This window comes from Canis lupus, chromosome 17 (assembly GCF_011100685.1).
Source record: "Canis lupus familiaris isolate Mischka breed German Shepherd chromosome 17, alternate assembly UU_Cfam_GSD_1.0, whole genome shotgun sequence".
Taxonomy (NCBI): Eukaryota; Metazoa; Chordata; class Mammalia; order Carnivora; family Canidae; genus Canis; species Canis lupus.
Window position 1 is genome coordinate 48,828,476 of NC_049238.1, and position 27,411 is coordinate 48,855,886.

At 48.7% G+C, this 27,411-nt stretch overlaps 1 protein-coding gene across 1 annotated transcript in view; it reads right to left on the bottom strand.

The window, feature by feature from the left end:
• HK2 (hexokinase 2) overlaps positions 1–25,057 on the bottom strand; it is a 61,792-nt gene extending 36,735 nt beyond the window's left edge. The window contains 2 exon segments of the mRNA XM_038561644.1: positions 5,046–5,208; positions 24,995–25,057. Coding sequence (XP_038417572.1) covers positions 5,046–5,208; positions 24,995–25,057 — 226 coding nt within the window.
• Between the last annotated feature and the right edge of the window lie 2,354 nt (positions 25,058–27,411).

A 27,411-nucleotide genomic window follows, 5' to 3' on the forward strand; every position in this document is an offset into this window, starting at 1 on the left:
TGTCCTCTCTTGATGGGGATTATATTAAAACTGTATGTATTTGTCAATTCATCCAATGATACTTCTAATTTGTTATGTGAGATGACAAATACTGAAGTATTTGAAGTTTGAAATACATATAGTGAGATGACAAATACTGAAGTATTTGAAGTTTTAGGGTTGAAATAAACTGATTTCTGTAATTTACTTTGCAAATGCATCAAATAAAACAAGATAGGCTGATGGGTAGAAGGATGGAGGAGTGTGGTAAAGCAAATCTAGTAAAATATTACTATAGAAGAACCTAGACAGTCAAGATATTGGTGTCTGTTATACAATTCGTTCAACTTTCTTAAACTGGGCGGGGGGGTAGGGTAGGCAGAGGAAGGGGGAGGACTTTTTTTATACACTCTGACTGACAGCCATCTGAATAAGATATTCTTAGTCCATTGACATATCTCATTTTTTTTTACATATCTCATTTTTTCTGTGCACATTTCTGTGCAAAGATGGTCCACACAATCTATGAAGTGAGGATATTTTAGAATCAGCCCCCAAGGGCTCAGTGTCTATGAACATTCTGTTCCTTCTCACACAGAACTCAAACCATTTTCCTTCAGCGTAATGGAGGTCTCCATCATAAATGGATGGCCCGAAGCTTCTTGAAGTTTCTCCCACACTTTCTACCAGGACTTTCATTATCATTAGACAGCTGGGACCCATATAAAGAAGAATTGGAACCTGGTCCTTGCTCCAAAATGCAGGGCCTCTGGTGATGGGGATGAATCCTCACAGCCACCCCCACCAAAAAGGAAGGATCTAGAAGGCTTACCCGCCCTCTCTCAGTGAACTTGGTGCTGGCCCTGGCTCTTGCAGAGATGGGTTCTGGCTGCACAGGACTGTTTACAGAATACATGAGGAGGTCATATATCCACTTCTCCCTTAGTTCTTGTGCCTCCACCCCAATAATGGTTCCTCCTTCTACAAATGAGGAAACCAAGGTTCAGGGCATACATGAATTTCTCTAAAGCACACAGCTTTAATTCAACCCCATTTAACCTAGAATTCTGATCCTCACCCTTCCTGACACTGCCCTAAAACCACCTCCTGTCCCTATCAAGAAAAAGCCTATTTTACAAATGCCCATCTAGGACAAGACTGGGTGAGGAGCTTTTAAGGCAACAGCTTTCAAACTACAAGCTGGAAAAAACTCAGTGGCTCCAGACCAGCAGCTTTTTAATGAACAGACAGCAATAGATCTGACTGTACCACTTGTAAGAACAGACACTGGGCCCTGAAACTTGTTTTAGCCGTATATAAATATTTATATACATGTTATTTCTTGGTGTAAGTGTGCAGCCCAGAAAAGTTAAAGGCCACTGATTTAAATATTAGGTCCCTCTAGATTAGAGATTTAGATCCAAGAGGTTTAATTTCCCAGATTCAAAAATTAATGCTGGAAAAAAATGAGCTGAGAAAGGTACTGAGGAAGGCCAACATGGAAAAGGCATCACTTGAGTGAAAACTGCTAGCCTTCTGTGGGAGAGACACATAATCACCAGTCACCAGTAGCAGCAACAGAACTCAGGCTGTGGCCTCAGCTGGGAAGCAGATGTACACGGGCTGTCGAGGGGAGAGGTACAACTGACCCACACTCCTTCCTCACAGCACTTGACTAAGATGCCAATAACAAAGCAGAATTTTCATTTTTGATAGGATTTATCTATTGAAGAGTCAGATCCTTATTACCACATTCCATAACTCAGAGCCACAACTAACAAAATAAAAAAGTCTTGGCGTTGACCATTTTAAATTACAACCTCTCATGTTCCCCTCCCCAAGCTCATTTTCCTTTCTTGATTTTCCAAGAGCAATCCCTATCACTCATCTTGGATATATATTCCAGTTAAGATCCTAATAATTTTACAACGTGTGTGTGTGTCCCCATAAGCAATGCACAGCATTGTTTCAGGGATCTTAAGTTATATACAAATACTAGGAGGTACAATCGTTCCTCAATGCTTCATACATTGTTTTTTTAGATGTATCCATATTAATATATACATTTATGTAGCTGCATAGTATCCCTCCAAGGGATACTCCACAAACTGTTTCCAATATGCTGTCATTATAAGCAACAATGTTATGAACATTCTTGAACATGGTTCCTCAGTTGCTATGGGAATTTGTTCAAGTTACAATACAGCTGGAGGTAGTACTACCAGGCTGCATATACACATACCTTCAACTTTACTAGTTATTGCCAACCTCATATACGGGAAAACTACTGTTACGAGTTCAATGTGTGTCTTTGAGACTTTACCTGTGAATATATATATATATATATATATATATGAGTTTCCAGAGTACAAGTATAGATAAATCTATCTCATACTTTAAAATGGGTTGCAGAGGACTGGTTTTGGCATGAATTGACCAGTGCCCAGCTAATGGACATTAAGGGGTTTTCCCCAATCACGGTATTTCAAATAATTTTTGAGGGCCCTAAGTCATGAGCTAAGGTAAGGAGCTGACCCAAAGACCTCAGCAAGGGAAAAATGAAAGGGCTGTGGCTGGGGTTCCTACAGTCTGGTCTCCAGAATCCTAGGGGGCACTTGCTCTGCTTAAGTGAATACAGCATTCTAGTACCCAGTATTTACACTGTAGAATTTGACATTATTAAAAGGTACTCTTTGTATCAGAAAGGTCATGTAAAATCTCCATTTCTGTGTGCAACAGAGGCCAAGAAAAAGTCTTTCTTGTCCCAGGCACTTCTGCCCCAGAAGGCTACAGAAGTCAGCCTTGAGGTCCCACCTTCAGTCCCAGCAATTCACATTCAGAGGCTAAATGCTACTTGCTGCTCCACATCCTGGATTGCAGACAAGATCCCAGGACTCAGCCTGAGGTCAGGGAAGAAGACTCAATAACCACATAGCACAGTAACTGGGGCAAACCCTAAGAGGCAAAGGGAGGTGGCCAGGTCTCCAAACTCAGGAAAGCAGGGAGAGTTTTAAAAGCCAGGTCCCATATCTAGTTCTCCCCAGCAAATTTATTTGGCCACTTAAAGCCAGCCATCCAGCCCCATATTTCAAACACTTTGAGCTGTGCTTGTGCCGTGTGCTCTGGTGCTGACCACACAGGCTCACGCGTGCACGCACACACATAATGGATCGGGTGCCGTCTTGATGCCTGACCTTTAGCATAGATGAGTCTGAATCCTGACTCAGCCTCTCATTAGTTGTATTTGACCAGCCAAGCTTCAAATTCCTCGTCTAAGGAAAAAAAAATGTAGATAAAATTTGTACTTACCTTATAGGGTTTTATGAAAAGTAAAAGAATTACAGCACATAGGTGCTCTGAAAAGCTCTTAGCCTGTAAAAATTTAGTAGACACTGGAGGTACTTGCCTAGTGGTGGTGCCTGAAATAAAACAATGTCCCTGGCCTTAAGGAGCTAGTTAATTTATCAGAATGTCAAATAAAAACAATAGAAGCAGGTGTGGCCACCAGTCTGAGGGAGTGGTAGGCACAGTCAACAGTGCTAATCTGGAGGGCACATGAGGGATAACCAGGTATCGGAGGCAGCCATTCACTGGGCTCACACACACACACACACACACACACACACACACACAAACACACTCAAAACAATTCTGTCAAAGTCACCCCCTCACTGCTGGGTCCAGGCTGAGTCCCAAGGCAAACATACCTATTTTACAAACCGTAGGAAGGTCCAAAGTCTTGTTGGACAAACCAGGTCCCCAGAGGCTCTCAGGCAGGTTAGCCTCAAGGAGCCAGATATGAGGGACGCTCAGAAGGCAAGTGGTGCGTGGCTGAGGCCTGCCGCATGCCGTCCGCCAGCATCCTCGGCACCGCTCTGCAGCCGGCCGGCCTCTCGGAGCTCGGGAGTCTGTGCTTGCCCGCTCCTCCACTGCCCTGGAGGCTGCCCCTTGGGCCCTCTCCCCCCTCCTCATGTGGGTGGCTACCCCCCGCTGCTCACCCCCATCGGCCCCTACAGGCGCCTCATCTCTACCAGTGAACAGTTACCGCGTGTGTTTAAGAGAAACAAGCCGCATGATTGTGCTGACACAACTGCGTTCCATCCTTCTCTGAGGATGCTGCCTCCCCCGGGCAGCGGGGCTCAACATCCCGGCATCACCTCTGACTCCCGACTCGGCCCCGCATGTCCCCCCAGGGCCACACCCTGCCCCAACCAGGCGCCCCGTCATGTCATGCCGGCCCGCGCTGCAGCTGCTACTGCTGACAGGCAATACCGAGACAGTTCTGTCTGCACCCCGACAACCCTGTTACTCCCCTGGGCTTCCTGAAGAAAGACCCACTGTTTTAGGTGTGCAGGCAAGGCTTTGTAGCCCAACCTACCTTCCAACCTCCATCTCCACCGCCACCCTTTACTCTGACTAAAGCACCTGCTGGGTGGTGCATCATGAAATACAGGGTCTGGACCCAAATAAGGGGATGCCACAAAGCTTGACACAAAGCTTGATACCTAGAAATGCACCGCAGCTCTTCATGTTCTGCCAAGTATGTGTGGAGTGGACTTCAAGTACTTGTTTTTCTCAAGCTCAAGAAACAAATCTGAAATCTGTACCATACTGTTTCTCACACAAGGCCTTGGAATGTGCCACATGGAGTGACCGCCCTGGCCTCTGGTTGTGACCATCTCAGACACGTCTGTTCTTCATCACCATTGCCGTATGCAATCTCAATGGGACTGCAAGGTCCTAAGTGGAGCCCATCAGCCTGTCTCATCACAGGGACAGGAAACACAGGGCTGGCAGCAGTGCTGTGGTAGGGCTGACAAAAACCTACTTCCACCTTGATTGCCACGGCTGCCTGCTTTCCAGTTTTCCTGTCTACCCCTCCCTGAAGACTTCATTAAATTTCCTGTATGCCTAAAGTAGACAGGGGTGGTTTCTGAGGTATAAAACCAAAGAACCTTCACTGATACATAGTTCTTTGGTCTCTGAACAAAAGGCCGCCCAAATCTCTCCCGAGCAATGGAGCACTCCGATCCATTCCCACTGCCCCCGCTCCCTCAGTGCAGCACCTGTCCCATCTGGAGTAGACCTCACAAAGGTGGGCAGCATTTTCACTGAAGCGGTGGGGTGGGTGGTGGCTCCAAGCCCCTTCTCCATCTCCTTGCGGAACCGCTTAGAGATCTCCAGAAGGTTCTCATCAGAAAGACGCATGTGGTAGAGATACTGGTCGACCTGCAAAGGAGGGGAAAACAAGAGTAGAGAGGTTATAGGTAAAAGCAGTAATGGTACACATCTATGTCACGGAACAACACTCGGCCCTTCAAAAGAATAAAACCTGTTATGCCCAGAAGGTTATCATTAAAGATCATTTACTTGGAATCTGGATTATTTAATTTTGTCTAAAAGACAAAAACGAGAAACATAGGTTCAACTTTATTTCTGGAGAGTAGTAAAGATGAGGGGAAAAGCATGTTAGGGAAGAAGAGTTCTTTCCAGAAAGGTTGAGTTTAAGGTCTATGACAACACCCTGGGACCTGGGGTTCGTTACTGACCCTCCTTGTTCCCCACCCACCTCGAGCCAGTCGTGGCAATCCTATCATCCCCCACCCTAGGCCGAGCAGCCAGCACCTCTTGCCTTGCTTATACAATCCCCCAATTCTGCCTTAACCTCTTCTATCCATTTCCCAGCCCCAGCCAGACTCTAGCTTTTCTCCTGCTGAAAAAACCTTTCAGCAGCTTCCCATTAGAACCAAACCTGAAATCCTTCCAAGGCCCCACATGACCTGGCCTCTCCCCACCTCTGAAGCTCACTGCACGCCTCTATACTCGTGTGCAAACCCTATCCTTGGGTCAGTCCTTCTCTGCCTCAGAACCCACACATGGGCCCCACAGTCTTTATTCCATCTGCCCTGTCTCTTCAGCCCTCTCCAGACCTCTGTCCCTGGAGGCCTCTTATCCTTCTAATGAAAGTCAGGCCTTCCATTATTCCAAGAACTCAGGCTTTTCCCTTCACAAAGCCATCCACAATATGTATTTCTCAGTGTCCAAATCATAAGAACCAAGGGTAAGAAGAACCATGTCTCTTTGTTCACCCCTGCATCCCTGGCACGTGCTGACACGGGGGAAAGCCTCCTCTCCTCACAGGCAGAGCTAGCTCTCCCTAGTTACTTCATTGATCTTGTTTCCAACATAAATTTACACGAAATTTCCCCAGATTTACCACCAGTCAAAGAAGCAGCAGGGGTCCCTCTCACCGGGTTTCCTCCTTGGAAGCTCCTGTCTGCCTTGGCCATGGAAATTCCCAGTTTTCTCTGATCAGGAAAAGGTCTGGTAGAAATCCATCCAAGGAGGCACTCAAGTTTCCACAGTAGCCCTGCTCTCAGCAGCACTGTCCAGGACAGGTGACACTGCTGGCCGTGGACGGGTAGGGGTAGACAGAATCAGGAACATTGGGCCAGGCCCCAGCTGTCCCCTCAAGGGGTAAGGGTCACAGTCCTCCCAGCTTCATCTGCAAGCTGCGGGACTTCAAGCAACCCTGCTCTTCCTAGCTCTAAAATGGCAAGGTTCTCAAGGGCAAAGCTTGGCTGATGACCACTGCCCTGTTATTCCCGTGAGAAACAAGCAAGTACCTACCTGCCCCCTGCCCTTGCTCAACTTTGACAAGAAGTACACAATTTTTATAACTAGAGTTCCCAGATGAATGTGCTTGTTGTTAGTATTATAGCCTGTTATATTTTCCAGCCCTTTTATGTCAGGCCTTCTTAATTTTTTTTTTCTTTTTAGCCAGCCTTGCAGCCTAAGATTTCCAGAGGAATGGCAAGAGGTGCTTAATCCTTTAAGAAAAGAACAAACCCAGTTCGTTCAACAGAGACAGTCCCCTCACTCACATCTGCTTTATTCCAGGCTGTATCCTAACTCCCTATGGGATCTAGGGCACATCCTCCTCTTTGGGCCTCTTTCTGCCCCTGTAGAATAAGGAAATTGGCCCTTCTTGGACCATTTCAAATATCCTGCTTAGGACACATCTTTGATCATTCTTGTAAAATCCCAAAAGGCCTAAGATTAGAGTGTGGAGTAAAGTGCTAAAAACAGCTACAAGCGAGGCAAAGGAGAGTCTGTAGTGTGTCAGCCCAGCCTGCTTCACAACTGCTATGTGGTTAAAATACAACCTTGAGACGTGACCCTCTCACGCAGCGGGTGGGAAAGAATAGGGTAGGAGTAGAGAATGGTAATAGGGTAGGAGTAGAGAATGGTAAAGGAGTAGAGAAGGGCCACTTCTCTTCTCCCTCCCCAGCCAACAGAAAACCAGGTTTGTCATGTTGGGTTTCATATTTGCAGAAATAAGGATTTTCCAGAACTCATTTGTTGCCAGCATTTATTAAAAAGCCATCACAGACTACCCAAGTCTATCAGCCTAAATCAGGAAGAACCCAATCATCCCTTCTCGTTCCTGACCTCAGGTCCATGATACCTCACTTGCCTCAGCCTCTCAGGGCTATGTGGACACTGGCCCACACCCCAAGATGGGTCACTGAACTGGGTTTCCTATCATACTGGAAAGCCAGAATGCTCCTGAGAAGCCCTGGCCTCCCTCACAAAGACGTTTGAGGCTCCCCAGGAGGTAAACTGGTACAGCTTCAGCCCAACACCAGACAAGGCCCCTCCCTATTGGTGGGAGGAATATCTCTGGTAACCCCAGGCCCAGGGCAACTTTAATCACCCTGGAAGCCTCCTGGCTCCTGATCCAGCGACACCTAGGCTGGCCCAGGAATACTATCTCATGGCTTATGATGTTAATGTACAAAATCCAGGGTCCTCAGACCAGAGGTCAATGACAGGCTACATCTGAGAAGAGCCTGAGAGGCCCTGGTGGGCAATGGTAATAACAGTAAATCCTTATGTGGCACGGACACTGTTCTCAAGGTTTTACATTCATTATTTAAGCTTCACAACAACCCTGTGAGGCAGGTAGTATTATCACCTCCATTCTACTGAGAGGGGGAAGGTGACATGCCCAGTCAGAGAACCAAAGGGCCAAGCTGGGACTGGACTGGATTGGACAGCCAGGCTCCTCTGTGCTCTTGTCTACTCTGCTAGAAGAATGCTCCTCTTCTGCTGGACAGCAGTGGGGTCTATAGACACAAAGGGCAAACAGCAGAGAGGGTGGCCCTTGGGGCTTGTCTGGCAAATCAGAGGACAGCAGGGGCAGCAGACGTGACTCTGAACATTGTCATGAGTTTGACACATGACAAAGTTGGAGCTCCCATATTACTACTTTCCCAAGAGGTATAGTGCCAAAAGCCTCACTGCCACCCACTCCCTACTCCCTGCCACCCTGCCACCACAGTTGGCTTTGGGTGTTACCAAGGAAGCCAGGAGAACAGAGTCTGTACTGCTCTGTTAAGACGATGCATGGCCACTTCTTGGAATGTGAGTTCATGTACACAAAGGTGGAGTGGCCACAGTTCTACAGTAGTCATTCTTAGTTTAACTTTGATGCTTAAGCTACAACAGGCTAGTTAGAATTCCAGGCAATACTTCTCATCCTTACCCCTCAAAGACTCTCAACAAGTAAATAGCCTTAATTCAAGTCATGTTGCCTTTTACCCAATAGAGTACAATCACCTTTTAGTGTTCGGTGACAGATGAAAACAATCATGATGATTGTTACAGTATTTAAACGTGTACCAAGTATTTCTTACCTGCCAGACACCATCCTATGACTTTACGGACTTAACCTCCATTGTCCTTTTGTACAACTACTACATCTCTGCTTTACACAGGGAAGACCAGAGCTATAATTCAAACTGGGTGCTTGGGACCCCCACCTCCTCTTCACCTGTCCTGCAGGCCCTCCTGGTGTGGGTGGACACTCCCTGCCCTGTGGTTTCCTGGATGACCAGAGGGCCCTATTTCCTCTAACACATAAGACTAAGAAAGGATGGGACAGCTTTGAAAAAATACAACAAGAACACCATGGCCCAAACTTCCCTTCTTTCACAGGATGTTATGTGGCCTGAGTTTATTGGGAAGGAATGTTTCATCACCTCATGCCACAGCTTCCTAAAGATGCCGAGGGGTCCACCCATCCTTGGTTGGCACTGCTGTGTTGGGGGAGGGATGGCCAAGGGAGGCAGAAGCCAGGAACAAGAAAGCAGCCTCCATACAAAGACAATTTCCCTAGATTGGGAAGGAAGTGAATGCACTTTGCAGAATCCTGCCAACCCATGGTGTGGCCAGAGGGAGGGAACACCAGACCCAAAGTCATGGGACAAAGTCATTTGAGAGCTATCAAATGTATGCAGGCCAGTCCTACTGTAATAAATACTCTTAAAAATGCCCTTGGGGCATCACGTTCAAAATCCCACCACATGGGATCCCTGGGTGGCACAGCGGTTTGGCGCCTGCCTTTGGCCCAGGGCGCGGTCCTGGAGACCCGGGATCGAATCCCACGTCGGGCTCCCGGTGCATGAAGCCTGCTTCTCCCTCTGCCTGTGTCTCTGCCTCTCTCTCTCTCTCACTGTGTGCCTATCATAAATAGATAAAAATTTAAAAAAACAAAAAACAAAAAAAACAAAAACAAAAACAAAATCCCACCACAGGTAGCATCCACATGTGTCAAGTTTGCCTCTCTCACCCCAACAGTCATCAAGCCTACGTTGGAATGCTTCTAAGCATGACATGCTCAGTACTCTAAATTGGTTAGCTACTACTACTGGTCAGCGCTAATTGGAATAAAATTCTTTATCAAACTGAGATAAATCCACTTCCTGATAACTTCTATCTAGGCCCCATTCTGCCATTTGGGATGAGAATTCCCAAACTTGGCTTTACATCAGCATGACTGACATGAGGAGCCTTTTAAAAACATTAAGAATCCCAAGATCCATTCCAGACTAACCAAATTGACACTTTTAGCCCTGGGTGCTCAAATAGCTCTCTCCTGGAGCTGCCATCCCCCATGCCAATAATCTGATAACAGAGGGCTAGGCTCTGGGTCTACATCACCCATGGTCATTTTTACCAGTTTTCTCCCTTTGAATCTTTGTCAGTCAGCAGTTAAGACATTAGGCTAAGTGTGAAATAATCCTGTGTTGATCCTGGGTGCTGGGAACTGGAAAAGATTAAACCCTGTACTTGCTGGAAACCCTTAGGTCATTGGAAACTATCAAAGCAGAATTATTAGGGCACCTGGCTCAGTGGTTGAGCATTTGCCTTCGGCTCAGGTCGTGATCCCGGGGTCCTGGGATCAAGTCCCAAATCAGGCTCCCTGTGGGGAGCCTGCTTCTCCCTCTGCCTATGGCTCTGCCTCTATGTGTCTCTCATGAATAAATACATAAAATCTTTAAAAAAAAGAAAAAAAGCAGAATCATTCAGGCCAACCCTCATTTTACAGCGAGTGACAGTCAAGTACAGGCTGTAGCATCAGAAAAGTCAGTGTTCAATCCTGGTTGTAGCACCTGTACAGGTGTGTAACAGTGGATGAGTCACTCTGACTGAGACCCAGCTCCCTCCCTGTCAAACAGGATGAACAGCCCCACACAGCAGTCACTGGCATAAATGAGGAACATAAAACTCTATCTACTCCTTCTCTTTTTCTCTTAGACTCCCCACTGGCCAATGGCACCCTCAGAGGCTAGCAAGGACATTTCTTAACCCTACCCTAGTCACATCCAGAGTTAACAAAACAGAGGCTGTTTCCCCAAATTGTTCCTTCTCTTTCTGTGGTTGAGTGTGTGGCCTATCACACTGGACTGCCTCTCTTTAAAACCCTATCCGGGAGAAAGAGGGAAAGAAAGGGGCTTTCCAAGCTGGAGAGACCAAGGTAGCCTGCCTTGGAAGCAAATGAAGGCCGCTTGCCTGCCTGGAAGCAAGCATGTGTATTAAAGAGAAAGAGATAGCAGTTTTAAATGACACCTCTTTAGCAATCTTGAGATTAGAACTTCCTCATTGGGCAAATTTGGTCATCTTTCTTCCTGTAACACACCAGTCTGAAACGCCTGTTTCCTCTAGAGAACTGGGAGTAGAGGCAGGGAAAGTTCGAATGAGAAATTAACCCCATACTCTTGATGAAATAAAACAGCAACCCAAAATGAGAAGCCCGTACCCACATTTCCTCAAGACTAGCACTAAAAGGAGGGGAAATCATGCAAAGAGTGGATAGAGCAGGCCAACCTCCATTCAGAGGATCCCCCTCAATGTGTGCAGTGGCCTGGTGGAGCAGACAGAGCCCTGGCTAGGTATGCGGAAGCCCTGAAAAGAAAGGCCTAGAAGTAGCTGGAAAGGGACCTCAGAAAAACTGAGGCCAGGGGGTAGCCTTGACCAAGGTCACACAGTTAAGGCTACAGTGTAGATCACCTAGACACCTTCCTCTATTATCAAGAATAATAAAGGACAGTCTTACTGTTAGTCCACCAGGGCCCATGTCATCTTAGAGGCAACCCCAGTTGAATGACTGGTGGCCACTGCCTAGATCCTAGAGTGACTCTTTCTGGTCCCAGAGTGAAAATGGTCCTGATCAAACTATTCATACCCAGAAAAGAACAATATTTTGATCCTGACAGCTGGTTATATAAAGTACTACAAATCCTACCTTGAATACCTTCCTTAAGAGGTTTCAAAGGGAGGGAAGTGTAGAAGAAACTTCAAATTTCAACACCTGTAAGATTTGTATCATTCAACCCCAGAATCTCTGGTCACTGCTGCAACCTCATCTTCTCCCATTGTACAGCTTTCATTGAAAACCAATTATATGCAAAGCACTTCAGTGTACGGGAACATAATTTTAAAAGAAGTCAATTCTGGGGGCTCCTGAGTAACTTGGTCAGTTAAGCGTCAGACTCTTTTGATTTGGGCCCAGGTCATGATCTCAGGGTCATGGGATCGAGCCCCTCATCAGGCTCCATGCTGAGCAATGAGCCTGCTAAAGATTCCCTCTTTCCCTCCCCTTCTGCCCCTGCCCGCTTCCCCTTCATGTTTTGCGTGTGCTCTTGCTATCTCTCTTGCTCTCAAATAAACAAATAATAAAGGAAATCACTTCTAGAAATGGATAGTAATGATGGTTGTAGGACAATGTAATGAACTGTATACTTTATACACACACACACACACACACACAATTTTTTTAAAGAACTCAAGATTCATGTTCTCTAGGACTTTTTACAAGAAAGGACAGAATTCAGCTCATATTATAGACCCAATAAATGTCTCTGAATTGAACAGAGGGATGGATCTCAGTAGATAACAAAGGCAAAGGCAAGGTGGCCCATGGAAGTATTACAGGTGTAAGTGGCCCATGAAAACAGCAAGCTGGGGAGACTGTGTTCTGGGATAAGAATATATATATCCAACATACATGTCAGTGGATATATGGTGACCTAGAGAGGAGGGGTATCCTGTGAAAGGGCTCAAGACAGTGTGGGCCAATGTCTTGGAAGGACATTATGAATTCCAGGACCAGCACGCTACTGTATTACATTAACTCTCTCTGTGATGTCTTTGTATTAATCTGATTGAAACCTACCGCTTTTAATCAGAGGATCATGGGAAGGAACTGTGTAAAGTCGCTGTGTTGTTTACTGACCAGTTAATTCCTGTAGGGTTTGGCTCCAGGATAAAGTCTGGCTGCCCAGAGTTACTGCTTTCTGCTACAGGCCAATGAAATTCAAACCACTGACTCTAAGACAGCTGTCCTTTTTGCCTGGACTGTCAGGAAGCTCAGAGCTTTGCTCTCAGCTCCAGTGAACTATCCCTCATGTAAGTATGTCAGTAGTTATCCCTGCCTGCTCCCCGCCCCCCACTTTTTTTAAAGATTTTATTCATTTATTCATAAGAAACACCGAGAGAGAGGCAGAGACAGAGCGAGAAGCAGGCTCCCTGCAGGGAGCCTGATGTGGGACTCGATCCCAGGACTCCAGGATCACACCCTGGGCTGAAGGCAGATGCTCAACCGCTGAGCCACCCAGGGATCCCTCTGCCTGCCCCTCTTACTGAAAGCTGAGCTCTATCACCTAATCCTTTTAGTAAGGAGACAAAAGAACTAATATAGGATCAAGCAAACCCTCATCAGTCATCTCTACAGTACACATCCTCCTGAAAATGAAATTCAAGTGAACAAATAAGGTAAGAAAGCATAAAAGCGTCAGGGCTGAGGACACAGGGACACTGAAGCAAAGGACTTTCTTTCTCCAGGCTTTGCATATTTCTGATTTAATAACCCAGAACCTTCTCTCCAGAAGACGCCAGATGCACAGTAGCTAATTCCTACCTTTTAGCTTCTTCCTGACCCCAAGCAGACCAGCTGACTGAATTCCAGCTTTCCTAGCACTCTGGTTCTTGTCCCAAAGATATAATCAGGTCATATATACAGAAATTAGGCAAAGGCTTCAAGGCTCCAACCTAACTTCCCGAAAGGAAATTTAGGAAAGACCACATCCTCTTGAAAGGCTTTGACTGGTCTCATCCGCTTTAATTCAAACCAGTCAAAATTGGGTTGGGGGTGCAGGGACAGGGATACTATACAGCAGGCAAGAAGACACTACCTACCATCACATCCAGCCACATATATAGATGAATCTCACAATATAAAATCGGGCAAGAAAAGCCAGACATGGGACGTCTGGGTGGCCCCACAGTTGAGCATCTATCTGCCCTTGGTTCAGGGAGTGATCCTAGAGTCCTGGGATCAAGTCCCACATCAGGCTCCCTGCAGGGAACCTGCTTCTCCCTCTGCCTGTGTCTCTGCCTCTCTCTGTGTGTCTTTTATGAATAAATAAAATCTTTAAAAAATAGAGAGGCCAGACACAAAAGTAGACATATCTTATGAGTCTATTCTTCTGAAGCACAGAAATAGAGCTCTGCTGACAGAAGGTGGGATAGTGTAATCACTCTGTGCTGCTAATGATCTATTACTGGATCTGGGTGGTGGTTACCTGGTGTTTTCAGTTTCCTATGTATACTATACTTCCATTTTTAAAAATAGGAAGAAAAAAGGGCAAGGTCCTGATTAGGCCCTGGTCTACCCACTACACATGGCCAGAGGGCCCAAGAGATCAAAGGAGGCTGTAAGAGGTCAAACCAGGGGGAAGAGCCAGGATCTAAATGCAGCCACACATAGCCTTCCAGTAGGCTGACACAGGCTTACAGCTTCATTTCAAAAGAATTTGTTTCTTGCATTACTCCTTTGCCAGTGCCACCTCAAATCTTTGACAACGAAAACCAAACCTCAGAGAAGCTTCCCCAAACCAAGGGCCGGCCAAGTCCCTGGCAGGACTCACTACATCCAGTGGTCAGCTGAGTGCCCTAACCTGGGGCACAGGTGTGCCCGTCCTGGGAAAGCCAGGTAACTACTGTCAGTGACCTCATTAATAATAATACCTTCACAGACTTCTCCTGGGAGGACCAGGGCTGTGCAAAGAGCAGCAAGTTTATTCTGTAATGGTGCCAAGGCAAGGCCAGATGTCTCTGATTAAAAAAAAAAAAAAAAAAAAGAATGAAAACAAAAAAAAAGATAAACTGAGGAGGAAAAGACACAGCAGTTCCTCGATTCTTTAAGACTCCCTTCTCTGAAAGGCACCTAACCAATAGTAACAGGTCTGCCAGAACACTTTCCTCAGATGCGACGCGGCGGACGTCGCAGGGGCCACCAGGCCACCTCGGGGAGATTCCAGCTGACGCACCATGAGCTCACAAGCCCAGGGTGCCAGGGTGAGTGTGGAGCTGACCCAGGAGGCTTACAGGCCACGCCCCCCGGATCCTGTTGCACCTTGGTGAGTCACAGGCTTTCCTGTTCTTCCAGTTCTTGCCTCAGCTGCCTGGAGTTACTGCCAGACAGACCTCAGGCAGCAGCACCCCTTCAGGGGTCCAGGAGATGGGCATCTGGGACACCAGTCTTGGGAGCCTCCTGCCCTCACACATTCTGGGCCAGCTGTGAGGCAGCAGTGCAAGAATATGTTCTGATGCACAAGACCCTGGCACAGTTCATTTACACACCATTGATGGAGGATGCTAACTGGAGAGGGCCCCGGCCAGGGGCTGAGGGCACCAGTCTTTGCCTGCAAGGGGCTCAGTCTATTGGTGTCAGGTAAATACGTTAGCAAGTAATTACAAACTGAAGGTAAGGCCAGAGTAGGCAGTTTTTTTCCCTGTAATAAAATACAGATTTATAACACTTAAACATGCATGTGTCAATACTATTCTAAGGAGTGTCTCAAAAAGGATAGAAATGTGTATATGTTGACCCCACACCTAGAATGTTCTCTTCCTCTGGCCTAACAAACTCCTACTTTGCCCTTCAGGGCCCAGCACAAATGGCCTCTCCCCAAATTCCCAGCTGCTAACACACTTTTGACACCTTATGTCCCCTGCTCTCGCTGGCCCTTGCTGGTCCCAGAGGACTAAAAGCACCAACTACATGTTCCCAACTTCATGTTTGTGATTCCAGCAGCTCTCTCAGTACTGCGATATAGTAGGTACTGAAGTCATAGGTCATGGTCACGTACAAGGGTCTATGAGTGTGCAGTGGGAGGCAGTGGGAGGCAGTGGAGAGTAACCTGGGTGACGGGGAGAGTTGGCCATTCCAGAATGCCCAGGAGCTCAGAGCCTGACCCTGTTTTTCAGGCCTGAGCCCTCACTACTTGTGACTCTGGGGGCAGCATGTTTTCCTCTCCAGCTGCCTGTTCAGTCCCCCTGGGTCCCCTAAGGGTCAGACTCTGCCTCCCCTAGACAGCCCCATGACAGGGACCAGAGTCTGCCCGAGCCTCTCGTCCCACAGGGACATCTGAACTCCCTACTCCCGCCTGCTGCCAAGTGTCCCCTCAATCCCTGTGGATCTGTCGCTTGGCACCATGGCACCCCAGACCTTCCCAGTCTGCCCCACTCATCCCACAAGCACCAAAGGCAAGGCAACCATATACCCCAGATTGTCCAGGACAATCTCAGTTTATGCTGAGGCAGCAGCCTAAGTATTAACAGTGTCTCCGTTTACTCTCAAAAGTGGCCCAGTTTGGACAAATTATAGGGTTCCTCTAGGTACAGGCCACAAAGCAAATCCTGCCTTTGTTCTTGGGGAGCCCACACCTGACTGATGAGAAGAGCTCATGCTGCACGACTCGTGCCAAAAAGGAAATGGGGACCAAGAAACTGGGTTCCTGCTCTGGGGCTTGTCCTATATAAAGTTGGGCTGGTCACTCAGTAGACAGCACCTGGTTTCCTCATCTATAAAATGAAAGACTGGAACTAAATGATCCAAAGGTCCCTTCCCAACTGACACCTGACTCATAGCCCCATGAAAAATGGAACAAGTGACCTGTCTCCAGTTGTCCCAGGCAGCTCATGCTGGGGTCAGGGGTCTGGGTTCTGAGGTCAGACTGAAATTCAGGTTTGCCCTTGTGCAAGGTACTATCCCTTTTCTTTGCCTTGGTGTCTTCATCTGAATAATAGCTAATAATAATGTCTACCAGGGTGGGCTGCTTCCAGGGCGGGCTACTTCAGGATGGCCAGAGTTAGAGTGCACAGACAGAGCCCAGCACTTAGTAGTGTTTGTTATTTGAAAAGCTTTAGAAATTGGTGGGGGTGGGGGAGATGGAACTGATGAGACATGGCTAGAAGGCTTCATTGCAAGGTTGACAGAAAAATTTGGAAGGAAGAAAGAGAAGAAAATCTCTCAAATGGGAAAAAAGAAAAGTGCAGTTTCGCCATGCCCTTGTTTAACCCTAGTGGCTTATCTGGCTTCATTCCTTTATCAGACAATATGGAGATGCCAGAGGAAGAGTCTAGGAATAAGGCCTTTCAAGAACATTGAACATACCTCCATGATAGAACCACTGAGGTAAGGGTGAGGAGAATCAGGAAGGCTGGCTGGGTGGGTACCAAGGGCCAGGGTCTCAGCATGACTCACTCTCTTAGTTAACTCCAAAATAAATTTTAACCAAGATCTCTCCAAATAAGGAACATAGGGAAATGCTCTGAGACCCATACACAAAAGTGCAAAAAGTATGGCCACTCCTAAGAGAGGGCAACATTTCAGGGAAACAAGGCCAAGACTCCCACCTGGGTTTGGACAAGCCAAAGCCTGTACAGGAACAAGGGGAGGAGAAAGTGGGTTCCACAGAGGGTTGCCTTGAGCTTTGTCAAGAGGCAGGGGCACCTGAGTATCAGGAGGGGCCACAGTGGACAGCCCAGAGTCCGCATGAGGGGCCGAGAGCTCTCTGCTCACACCCAAGATGGCAAGACACACTCCTCCTGATTTGCCAAAAGACTGTGGGAATGATGGTTCCCTTCAGTGAAATTCTAGGGGTCAGTGGGACCAAAACCTACCATGACCTGGTCCTATGACTCAACAGCCCAGGGTACACAGCCCCCACAAGCAGTTTCCCCAGCAAGAAGCCAGAATCTGGGGCAGAGGTGAGGAGAGTAAGCAAGCATCTCACTGGCCAACTACAGTGTAAGTGGGCCTCAGCAACTGCCCTGGGAGCCTCTGCCCTTTGGTGTGGGGGACTGAAGAGGAGGGGACTAGGTTTCTACAGTGAAAAGGATGGAACTAATGCTATGGTCAGTCATGCCTTCCAGTGAGGATGCTTTAATCTGTGGTACAATGACTGTGGCATCACACACACACACACACACACACACACACACACACCCTACCCCCCACAGTGGGGAGGCTACTTCCCAGGGGACCCAAAAGAAAGCAAGTTAGAGAAAGAACTCAGGAATGGTTCTCCTATGCCCAGGAAAGAGACAGTTTTCTCTGTTTTTTTTTTTTTTTAAGATTTTTTTTATTTATTCATGAGACACAGAGAGAGGCAAAGACACAGGCAGAGGGAGAAGCAGGCTCCCTCTGGGGAGCCTAATATGGGACTCGATCCCAGAACCCTGGGATCACGCTCCGAGCCAAAGGCAGATGCTCACTGAAGCCACCCAGGGGCCCCAGAAAGAGACAGTTTTAGAAGGCAGAGAGGGCAGCGAGGACACTTCCTTATCCCTCAGCCTCACGAAATTTCCATCTCTGTCCTCCTTGTCTTCTACTCAACCCGACATCAGATGGCATCAATGTTCCAGGACCCATATGTCCTAAAAGCCCTTGGGAAAAAAGAAACAGGGCCTCTTTTGCTCCTGCCCAGATGGACAGCACCGTAGGGTATCTAAGAATGTAGTACTATATGTATGTAGTCTTCTATGTACTAATATTTAACACATACAGAGTTGACTATGTGTCAAGCACAGCTCTAAGAGCTTCACATATACTAACTCTCTTTAATCCCTACAGTAACCTATGAGGGTGTTATCCAAAAACTCTCCACTTTACCAGAGGAGGAAACCAAGACCTGGAAAGATTAAATTAACTAACCCAAGTTCACAGGGCTGGTTACATAAGGCAGGACTCAATCCTGGGAGACTGACTCTATCACTCCCCATACAGCCCCTTCCAATATGACTGTTGGAGTGGCCCTTAATGAGTATCACTAGCCCTGCTTCTCTGTTCCCAGCTAGAGCAGCACCTGGGCTCATGTTCCGCCAGGCTCATCGGCTTTGTTCACAAGTCTGATGGATGCTTGGCCTCGGTGGAAATCCCAGCAACAATCAGGTAAGAGTCTCCTGGGGACAACTGAGCAGACTTCTCTCCCACTGGCTTCCTGCAGTGCTTACATTGTAGGCATTTTATTGGTGGAAGGCAGAAAAACAGTAACCCAGGTAACCCACCCTTCTTCAACCAGGGGTCATGGACATCTGCTGACTGCTGTGGCCTGCAAACTTCACCTCAAATTCATCTATTCGTCTTTTGTAAAAGGCCACTCACCACCATGATCTCTTCACAACCTGCGAGCTGAAAGCCAAGGTCCTGGTTACAGCTACTATTAACTAGCTGTGTGATCATGAACAATGTGCTATAAAGCTAAAGGAAGGGATGAACTATGTTCTTCTAACACAGTTTCTCAACCTACGGATATTTAGGGCCAAAAATCTCTTTGTTGCAAGGGGTTTTCCTGTGCACTGTAAGATTGAGTAGGTCCCTTGCCCCTACCTCCTAGAGGCAGCAACACATCCTGACCCACCTACCTGGTGACAGACAAAAATGTCTCCAGACATACCAAAGCCCACTGGAGGGCAAAATTGCTAACACTTGAAAACTATGGCTCAAAAGAAGTCATAACAAAAACAAAACAAAACAAATAGAATACAGGTTTTGGCTCTATAAACTTGGGAGGCTGGGAATTTTTCCTCTTTATTATAGGTTGGCATACAGATAGCCCCTCATAAAAGATTGTGTGGCCCAAAATGCCAACAGCACCAAGGCTGAAACACCTGCTTTAGGAGTAAAGCAGAAAGAGCCACTCCAGTGCAAGGAAGTATGGCCTGTCCCTTATGAGCATATGATATTAAGACTCAGGCAATGAACTCTGGGATCTGATCTGCTCTCTGCCACCCCCCACCCCTCATTCCACCCCTGGCCCCCCACTGCTTTGGAAAGGAAAAGACAGACAACACACAGTGTTGGAAAACAAACCAAACTTGCTGACTTCAAAATTCAACAATGATAATGAGGAACCCATTATCAAGAGTCGTCTTGTAAAGAAATATCTGAACAAAGGGCATCAGTTTTCTAGGGTTCCTGAGGTCTTTTAGTACATCAGATCTCCTTAGGCTGGCTGCCAGATTTTGAGAAAACTGTTGTGAATTGTGCTGTTTTGATTTCCCCTGGAAAAGGGCCCCTAACTGCCCTCAAACTCCTCAGGGTGCTGGAAACGTTCATCTTTGAAAAGTGATGTTTGAAAAAAAAAAAAAAAGTTGGCTTTGTCTGAGGAGCCTCAGAGGGAATTTTAATTAACTCAATGGTAAAGAAAAGTGCTTCCTAGCACTGTCTGAAATAGTAACTGGCCAAACAAAAATAAATAGCAAAAAGCTACAAAATATTCCTCCTACCATCAAATGCTTTTGAGCAGGGAAGGGACAGTATTAAGACACTAAGTATTATGTACACAGTGAACAAATGAGAAACCGTATCTGTCAATGTCAGTTAACTGGGTCAAGAATAATCTTAGTGAGGTTGTGGTCAGTAGTTTACTCCTGCTACTTTAAACCCTTCCCAGAAGATTAAATGGCACATAGTAGGTGCTCAAGGCACACCAGTCAAGGCTCCCTTCAGGTCTCCAACCTCTTACCTCGTGATGCTCCCACTCTTGGCTGCTGCCTTATCTCACTAGACAACTGAAAGGTATCTGAGTTTCAGTTTCTCACATCATAGCCAGAGGGCCTGGTACCCCTAGTAAGTTCTCAAAAAACATTGAAACTCTTCATCTTTCTTGACTCTTGGGGGCTCTCTGTTGAATTTTCTGCCTCCAAGATATCCACCCCCCCATAAGAGTTGAAAGCCACCCCTCCCTCACCCAGAAAAGAGCCCAAGTGAGCTATCTATATTCCATAATCAGAGTGAAAATATGACACCACTCTATGCATGTTAAAACAATTTGGCGAAGGTCTAAAGCAAGGCATGCATACTTCATTTCACTTCTACAGTTAAAACTCATTCTCACTCCTAAGAGGCAAAAATCCTTTATCTTGAATATTAATTATACAACAGTTAATAAAAAAGAATCCTCTATCTCTCCACAGAGAGGACAGAGCCTTGATTGCTAGAAGACAGGAAAACACCTTTACCCTCCCCTTCTCCCTCCCTGTGTCTCCCACCCACTCCCTTTCTCCTCAGGATCAGCCTCAGGCCTTAATGAAAGAAAAGCCCACCACCTTTCTTTTTTTTTTTTTTTAATCTTTTAAAATATTTTTATTTTTTATATTATGATTTTTTAATAATAAAAATTTTTATTGGTGTTCAATTTGACAACATATAGAATAACACCCAGTGCTCATCCCGTCAAGTGCCCCCCTCAGTGCCCGCCACCCAGTCACCCCCACCCCCTGCCCTCCTCCCCTTCCACCACCCCTTGTTCGTTTCCCAGAGTTAGGAGTCTTCCATGTTCTGTCTCCCTTTCTGATATTTCCTACCCATTTCTTCTCCCTTTCCCTCTATTCCCTTTCACTATTATTTATATTCCCCAAATGAATGAGACCATATAGTGTTTGTCCTTCTCCGATTGACTTATTTCACTCAACATAATACCCTCCAGTTCTATCCACGTCGAAGCAAATGGTGGGTATTTGCTTCGAATGGATAAAGAAGATGTTTATGTATACAATGAAATATTACTCAGCCCACCACCTTTCTTAATGTCCCTCTATCCACTCATCCCTTCAGCCCGGTACCAGCCATCCCCCAACCTGCCTCTCACTCTCCTCTTCTGGCAGCCCTAGCTCAGCTTGTCTCCAGAAAGGTCCCCTCCCTTTTCCTCACACTCACTAAGTACCTCATCAGTGGCCAGAAATAGTGGCTACAAAGGTGAGCAGCCAGGATTCTCGCTGCCCTGAGGAAGGAACTAGAACTGAAAACCACCTGGTCTAATGCATGGTGGGCTGATAAAAATGCCATGATGGGGGCACCTGGGTGGCTCCATCATTTAAATGTCTGCCTTCGGCTCAGGTCATGGTCCCAGGGACCTGGGATCAAGCCCCCATGGGGCTCCTTGCTCAGAGGGGAGTCTGCTTCTCCCTCTGCCTCTGCCCCTCCCTCCACTCATACTCTCTGTCTTTCTCAAATAAAATCTTGAAAAAAAAAAAAAAAAAAAAAACCATTGGTCATAAGAACTCCCATTAAAAAAAATAAAAATGCCACGATAGAGCAAAAGCACCTCGTGTGAAGAGCATGGCATTCAAAGGAAGGGTGATCCAAGTCCTTGGGGAGTGAAGGGGTCAAGGTGCATTCAACCAGCAGGGTTAAAAGGCTTCTGAAATGTTCCAGTCTGACTTCAAAAAGAGACTGGAAACAGAGAAACCCTAGGAGGCCTCTGAATTAAGCCAGAGACTGGTTGACAAATGTGTAGCAATCAGAAAGGAAAGTCAATGAAATGAGTCCAGAGCTCCCAGCCAGAATAGCCAGAGGGTAGTGGTGCCATTAATATAACCAAGAGAAGAGCTAGTTGCATTTCTGGGCATGCTGAGTGACAGTGCTGCCAGCATCCCAGAGTGAATGCAGACACAGGCCAGGATGGAGTTGACTATTGTTCCCAGGAGCAGGTGAGTGTGGTCAAGAGCATGGGGCTCTGGAGCCCAACTGCATGGCTTTAATTCCCAGCTCTTACAAAAAAATCTAGTGACCTTGGACAAGTTCCTGTGCCTTTGTTCCTTACCAGTAAAACAGGGATGCTGATAATAACCGCATCTACTTTGTGAGGTGAGGTTGTTAACATTAATGCGCTAACACATGTAAAGAGCTTAAACCAGTGCCTGGTACACAGTAAGTGCTTTATATGTTTGCTCTTGAGTTTCAAAGCATCAATCAGCAAATGTTAGCAAATAACCCTTACTCTCCTCTTAATGGTACAAAACACTGGACTTGTTCATCAGGAGACAAGGTGGGTGGGGACTAGTTCTAGGTAGGTGAATCTAAGTTTTCCATGCCTCCAACTACAACCCCGAATATGTAAGATAATGATTTCAGGAGAGTCCAAATCAAGGCTTTTTCAAAAGACTCTCTAAAATTAAAACTCAAGCTTCAGCCTTCTCTCCTAATTTGTTCTTGTAGCAGGAACTGAAAAAGAGGCTTCTAGGGGCACTTGGGTGGCTCAGTCAGTTAACTGACCTTGACCTCAGCTCAGATCTTGATCTCAAGGTCCTGAGTTCAAGCCCCACCCTGGGCTCCACACTGGGCGTGCAGTGGAGCCTCCTTAAAAAAAGAAATAAAGAAAAGATAATTCCAAAATATTCTCTGATTCTCTTTCTACTTCCTATCTAATGGCAGCTGTAATCAAACAGCTTTACTCAATTACGTCTAGAGACCAAGTCCCAGATTCTGATACCTGGTAAATTAAAGGCCTGACTCTATTGTGCCCCCATTGGTAATTTAGAGGAAGGACACCCAGTGTCCACCCAGACACTTCACAGGCTAAAAGGAAGCTGTGAGTGTAGATAAGAGTAGCCTACAAAAGACACATTCTACTTTACCGTGTTTAATCATCACAACTCCGTAAAGTGGACAAGTCTGCTGCTGTCACTCCTGTTTTATAAAAAGAAACCAACAGTCCAAAGAGGCAAAGTGACTTGCTCAGGGTCCTGTGGTTAATAAATGACAAAAGAGAGATTAGAACTCATTTCCAGATACCCCAGCTTATTAATTCTCTTTCCAATCTGGGACAAAAGAGATGATCACCATACCAGGACAGTTTGAGTCTTAGCCTCCTTCCTCTGGATTAGGGGAGAGTAAATTGGTAAAAGAATTAAAATGTCCTGGAGTGATATTCACACGACTGAGAAGACCTTCACCAAATTAATAATCCTCCAGCTTCCTACTTTAGGATTGCCAAGGGATGAGTCTTGCCCAAGGGTTAACTCACTTCTTGGGCAGAGAAGCCCAAAGAAGATGCCAAGATCCTACCGGCTCACACATACATTCTTAAACTGAAATAAAGTGCAGAGCAGGGCCACATCCCAGGAGTGAGAGAGCAGCAATCTTTTATTTCGAAGCAGAGTAAAACTCAACTAAACCAGCCGCCCACTCCTCCCTACTCCAGTCTGAGGCTAAATATTGCCATGCTTTATTTGGGGGTTCACCTGCCACCGCTCTGAAAACACGAGGGTAACCCACCATCCTCTCCTTTGCTCTCGGAACCCCCAGGATGGGAGTACGAGCCCGTCGCGGCGCCGAGCAATTATATCAAGATATTCTCCCAAAATGCGTTCCCTCTAAGACAACAGAAATCTCAAGTATGTAATTGGGCAACGCTGTCATTGCCTCACAGCTCTGGACACCCCCACCGCCGCCTCAGCCCGTCCCCTCTTCTCAAGTCCTAGCTGAGGTCCAGGGTCAGGTGCCCGTCCTGAAATCCCGGTATTTCAGAAACTCAATGCTCCCCAGGGTGATAGCGCCTCGGGCCCAGCCCCGGCCCCGGCCCCACCCCCACCCCACGCCCGGAGGCACCTAGAGCTGGGCTCCCGGCGGGGCCAGAAGCTCTTTCTTATGCAAATGACCTGGCCCCGGAGCCCGGGCCTCGGGGGCCGCCGGGCCCGAGGTGGGCAGACCTGTCAGAGCCTAGGGCAGGGAAAAAGCTCCCTGACGTAACGAAAACTTTCCAAAGAAGACGGGAAAGCGGGGCGGGGGTGGGGGTGGGGGTGGGGGTGGGGGGTCCCCTTCGAGTAACTTTCAGTTGCACACCAACCAAAGCTCGCCTCCTACTTGGAGGCGGGCGCCGGGGACTCCGGGTCCCGAGGCACCTCTGGAGGAGAGTGCACGCCCCTCGCGGGGCCTCCGTTCCGGGGAGGGGGCGCGGCGGGCGGAGCTCCCCGGCCCGGCTCCCGGCTCCCGGCTCCCGGCTCCGGCTCCCGGCTCCGGCTCCCGGCTCCCTCCCGGACGGGCCTCTGCCCCAGCGCACCTCCGCAGGCCCCGAGGAACGCCGAGGGGAGCCGTGCGTCCCCAGAACGCTGTCCTTCCGCACTGGAGCCCCCCACCCCGGCATCCCACGTGGCGGCGGGGCCTCCCCCCACCCCCACCAGCCACGATTCTCCCCCACGTGCTCTCGCCGGAACTCCGGCAGCGAAAAGGGGGCTCCTCCCACGTGGGCCTCGCAGTCTCAGACTACGTGCCGGGTGACCCGCCCCTCCAGCGAGGGAGAAAAAAAAAAGCGCGACTGCGCGCAGGATGGCAGGAAGGCGGAGAGCCGCGCGGTGCGCGAGCCCCGGCGCCTCGCACGCGCGCACACGCCTGCCCGTGCCTAGCGGACGTGGCTCCTCGCGCCCCGGGGTTGCCCGGCGGCCCTGACTTTTTCCGCGTCCTCCAGCACGAATGCGGAGGAAGCGGTTCCCCGCAGGGGCGAGGAGGAGCGTCGCGGCCGGCCGGGGCCCCAAAGTGGGGGCCGGGGACCACGCAACTTTGCCAAAGGCGAGCCAGCCGCCCCTGCACGCGCTCACTGACCTTCTGCACCTGGTCGTGGTTGAGCTCCGTGAAGAAGTAGGCGAGCAGATGCGAGGCGATCATCCTGCCGCGCGCGGCCTGACGGCGCCGAGTTAGGAAACCGAGGTTGGTGAGAGCGCGTGCGGGGGAAGAGCGCAGCGCGGTCCGACCGCTTTGTATCCGGGCTCGGCGGCCCGGCGGGGAGCCGCGAACCGGGCGGCACGGAAAAGAAGGCGATGGCACGCCCAGCTGGAGAGTCTGGAGTCTCCAGAAATCGGTCTGGGGAGTCCCGATTGCTAGAAGGCGCCCAAAAATCACTGCCGGGACGTGGCGGGCTGCCCCACCGCTGAGGCGCTAACTCCTCCACGGGATCACTGGAGGCTCAACTTGGGAAGAATCTCGGTCCGGCCTCCCTTGGGCGAGCGGACCCCTCCGGCTCCCGCGCGCGCTGCCCTTGCCCACGGCTCTCCTCCGCGCGATGACACGGCGGCGCTGGCGGCAGCCCGGGACTTCTGCTCGCGAGTTTCGTGCAACAATGTGGCTTATTGAGGGGCTGCCGGCTCGCGGGCCTCCGGGCGGGTGACGCGCGCGCGCCCATTGGCTGCAGGGGGAGGGTGTGTGCGCCCACGGGCCGCCCGCCGCCGCGGCGCAGCCAATCCGTGCGCACGGCCCGCGGGCGCGGCCCCTCCGACACCCGAGCCGGCAAACTGGAGGGGCGCGCCCGGGGCAGGGGGCGGGGCCGGGCGGCCGGGATGGGACGTGTGGTCCGTGGCGAGAGGCTGGGACGGCAAGGCGCATGAGCCACCGCCGCGTCAGGCTCAGCTCTGGGTGGGGGGCGCGTGATCACAGACCCGGCGTGTGGCACGACTGGGAAGACGGGTCACCCGACCAGCACGTGCCTTGTGCGGGAAGAGGGATACCGTCTGGTGTCTCGGGGTCACGTGAGGCGCCCCCCCACCCCTCACTGCTGGGTCACATTTCTGAGACATCTTAGTCCTCACCTGTTGTGGCTCAACGGGGCGCAGCGCTGAAGCAAGATGAGGCGCCGCCGAAGCTGCTGCTTACTTTATGTCAAGCGTCGCAATACAGATAGGCTGTGGGTTTTACTGACCTCTTTTTACAGATGAGGAAACTGAGGCACGGGCCGTTAAGAGGCTTGCCCAGGGCCCCACAGCTATGTGGCAGATGGAGGAAGGAACCCATGCCCGTCTGACTTTGAAGCCCAAAGGTTTTCCCTATTTTCCTATCCTACCGCTCTAAGCGCCCGGGGAAGTAGAAAGCAGGAAAGGAGCTTTATCAGCAGCTGTAGGATGGACGCGTGGGTGAAACTGGGTGGGTGAGAAGTGAGTAACGGAAGGACCCTGGACGTGTGTGGGGTGGGGGGCTTGGGGATGTTGAGAGGAGTGGCAGGTCCAGCCACAGCTAATGCCTGGCACCAGACTGAGTTTATGTATGCGATGGCAGCTTGCAAGAATGTGGAGAAGAGGGATCCCTGGGTGGCGCAGCGGTTTGGCGCTTGCCTTTGGCCCAGGGCGCGATCCTGGAGACCCGGGATCGAATCCCACGTCGGGCTCCTGGTGCATGGAGCCTGCTTCTCCCTCTGCCTGTGTCTCTGCCTCTCTCTCTCTGTGTGTGTGACTATCATAAATAAATAAAAAATTAAAAAAATAAAAAAGAATGTGGAGAAGAGCAGAGCCTGGGGTTGGAGAGGTCACAGAGGAGGCAAGCAAGATGAAGGGATGCCCTGTTCTACTGAGGAGTCCTCTCCTCTCCTCTCTCCAACAGTCAGGTGCTATCTGCAATGTATATATTATTATAGTATTATGTAAGTTAGAAGTGTTCATGGTTGGAATATACCGGCAGAAATAACAAAAACATCCATGATCCAGCCTCTCAGCAAAACTTCTTGAAAGCTACATACCCCTGCCAACTATACCTTCACCCTTCTCCTTCCCCGTACTCCAGTCGGGCCTGGGTCCCAAACTTCTTTTGTTACAGTCACCATAATGACTTATTCATTGCCAAATCCTGTGTTCTTATCCCTTTTTTACCCTTTATCCACTTCTAGTGATACCCACGCACAGTTGACCGCATCCTGCATCTGGACACACCTTCTTCTGTGGGAGCTGGAGAAGCTCCATCCTCCTGGTGTCCCTCTAGCTCCTCAGACCCTGTTTTCTCTACTGGTGAGTGCTGGAGTATTCCAGGGCTCTCCTCCACCCTCTGCGCTGGTTATGCTCTCTTCCTGGGTCATCCCTCCCAGCCTCATGATTGTTGCTATCATGACAGGCCGGTAACTCACAGATGGAAATCTACAGCAAGGACCTCTCTAGGAGCTCCAGACTTATTTCTCCAACAACCATTTGTCATCTGCATTGAATGACTACCCTCTCACACTTAACATCCAAAGCCAAATGGAACTTTTCTTTCCTCATCTA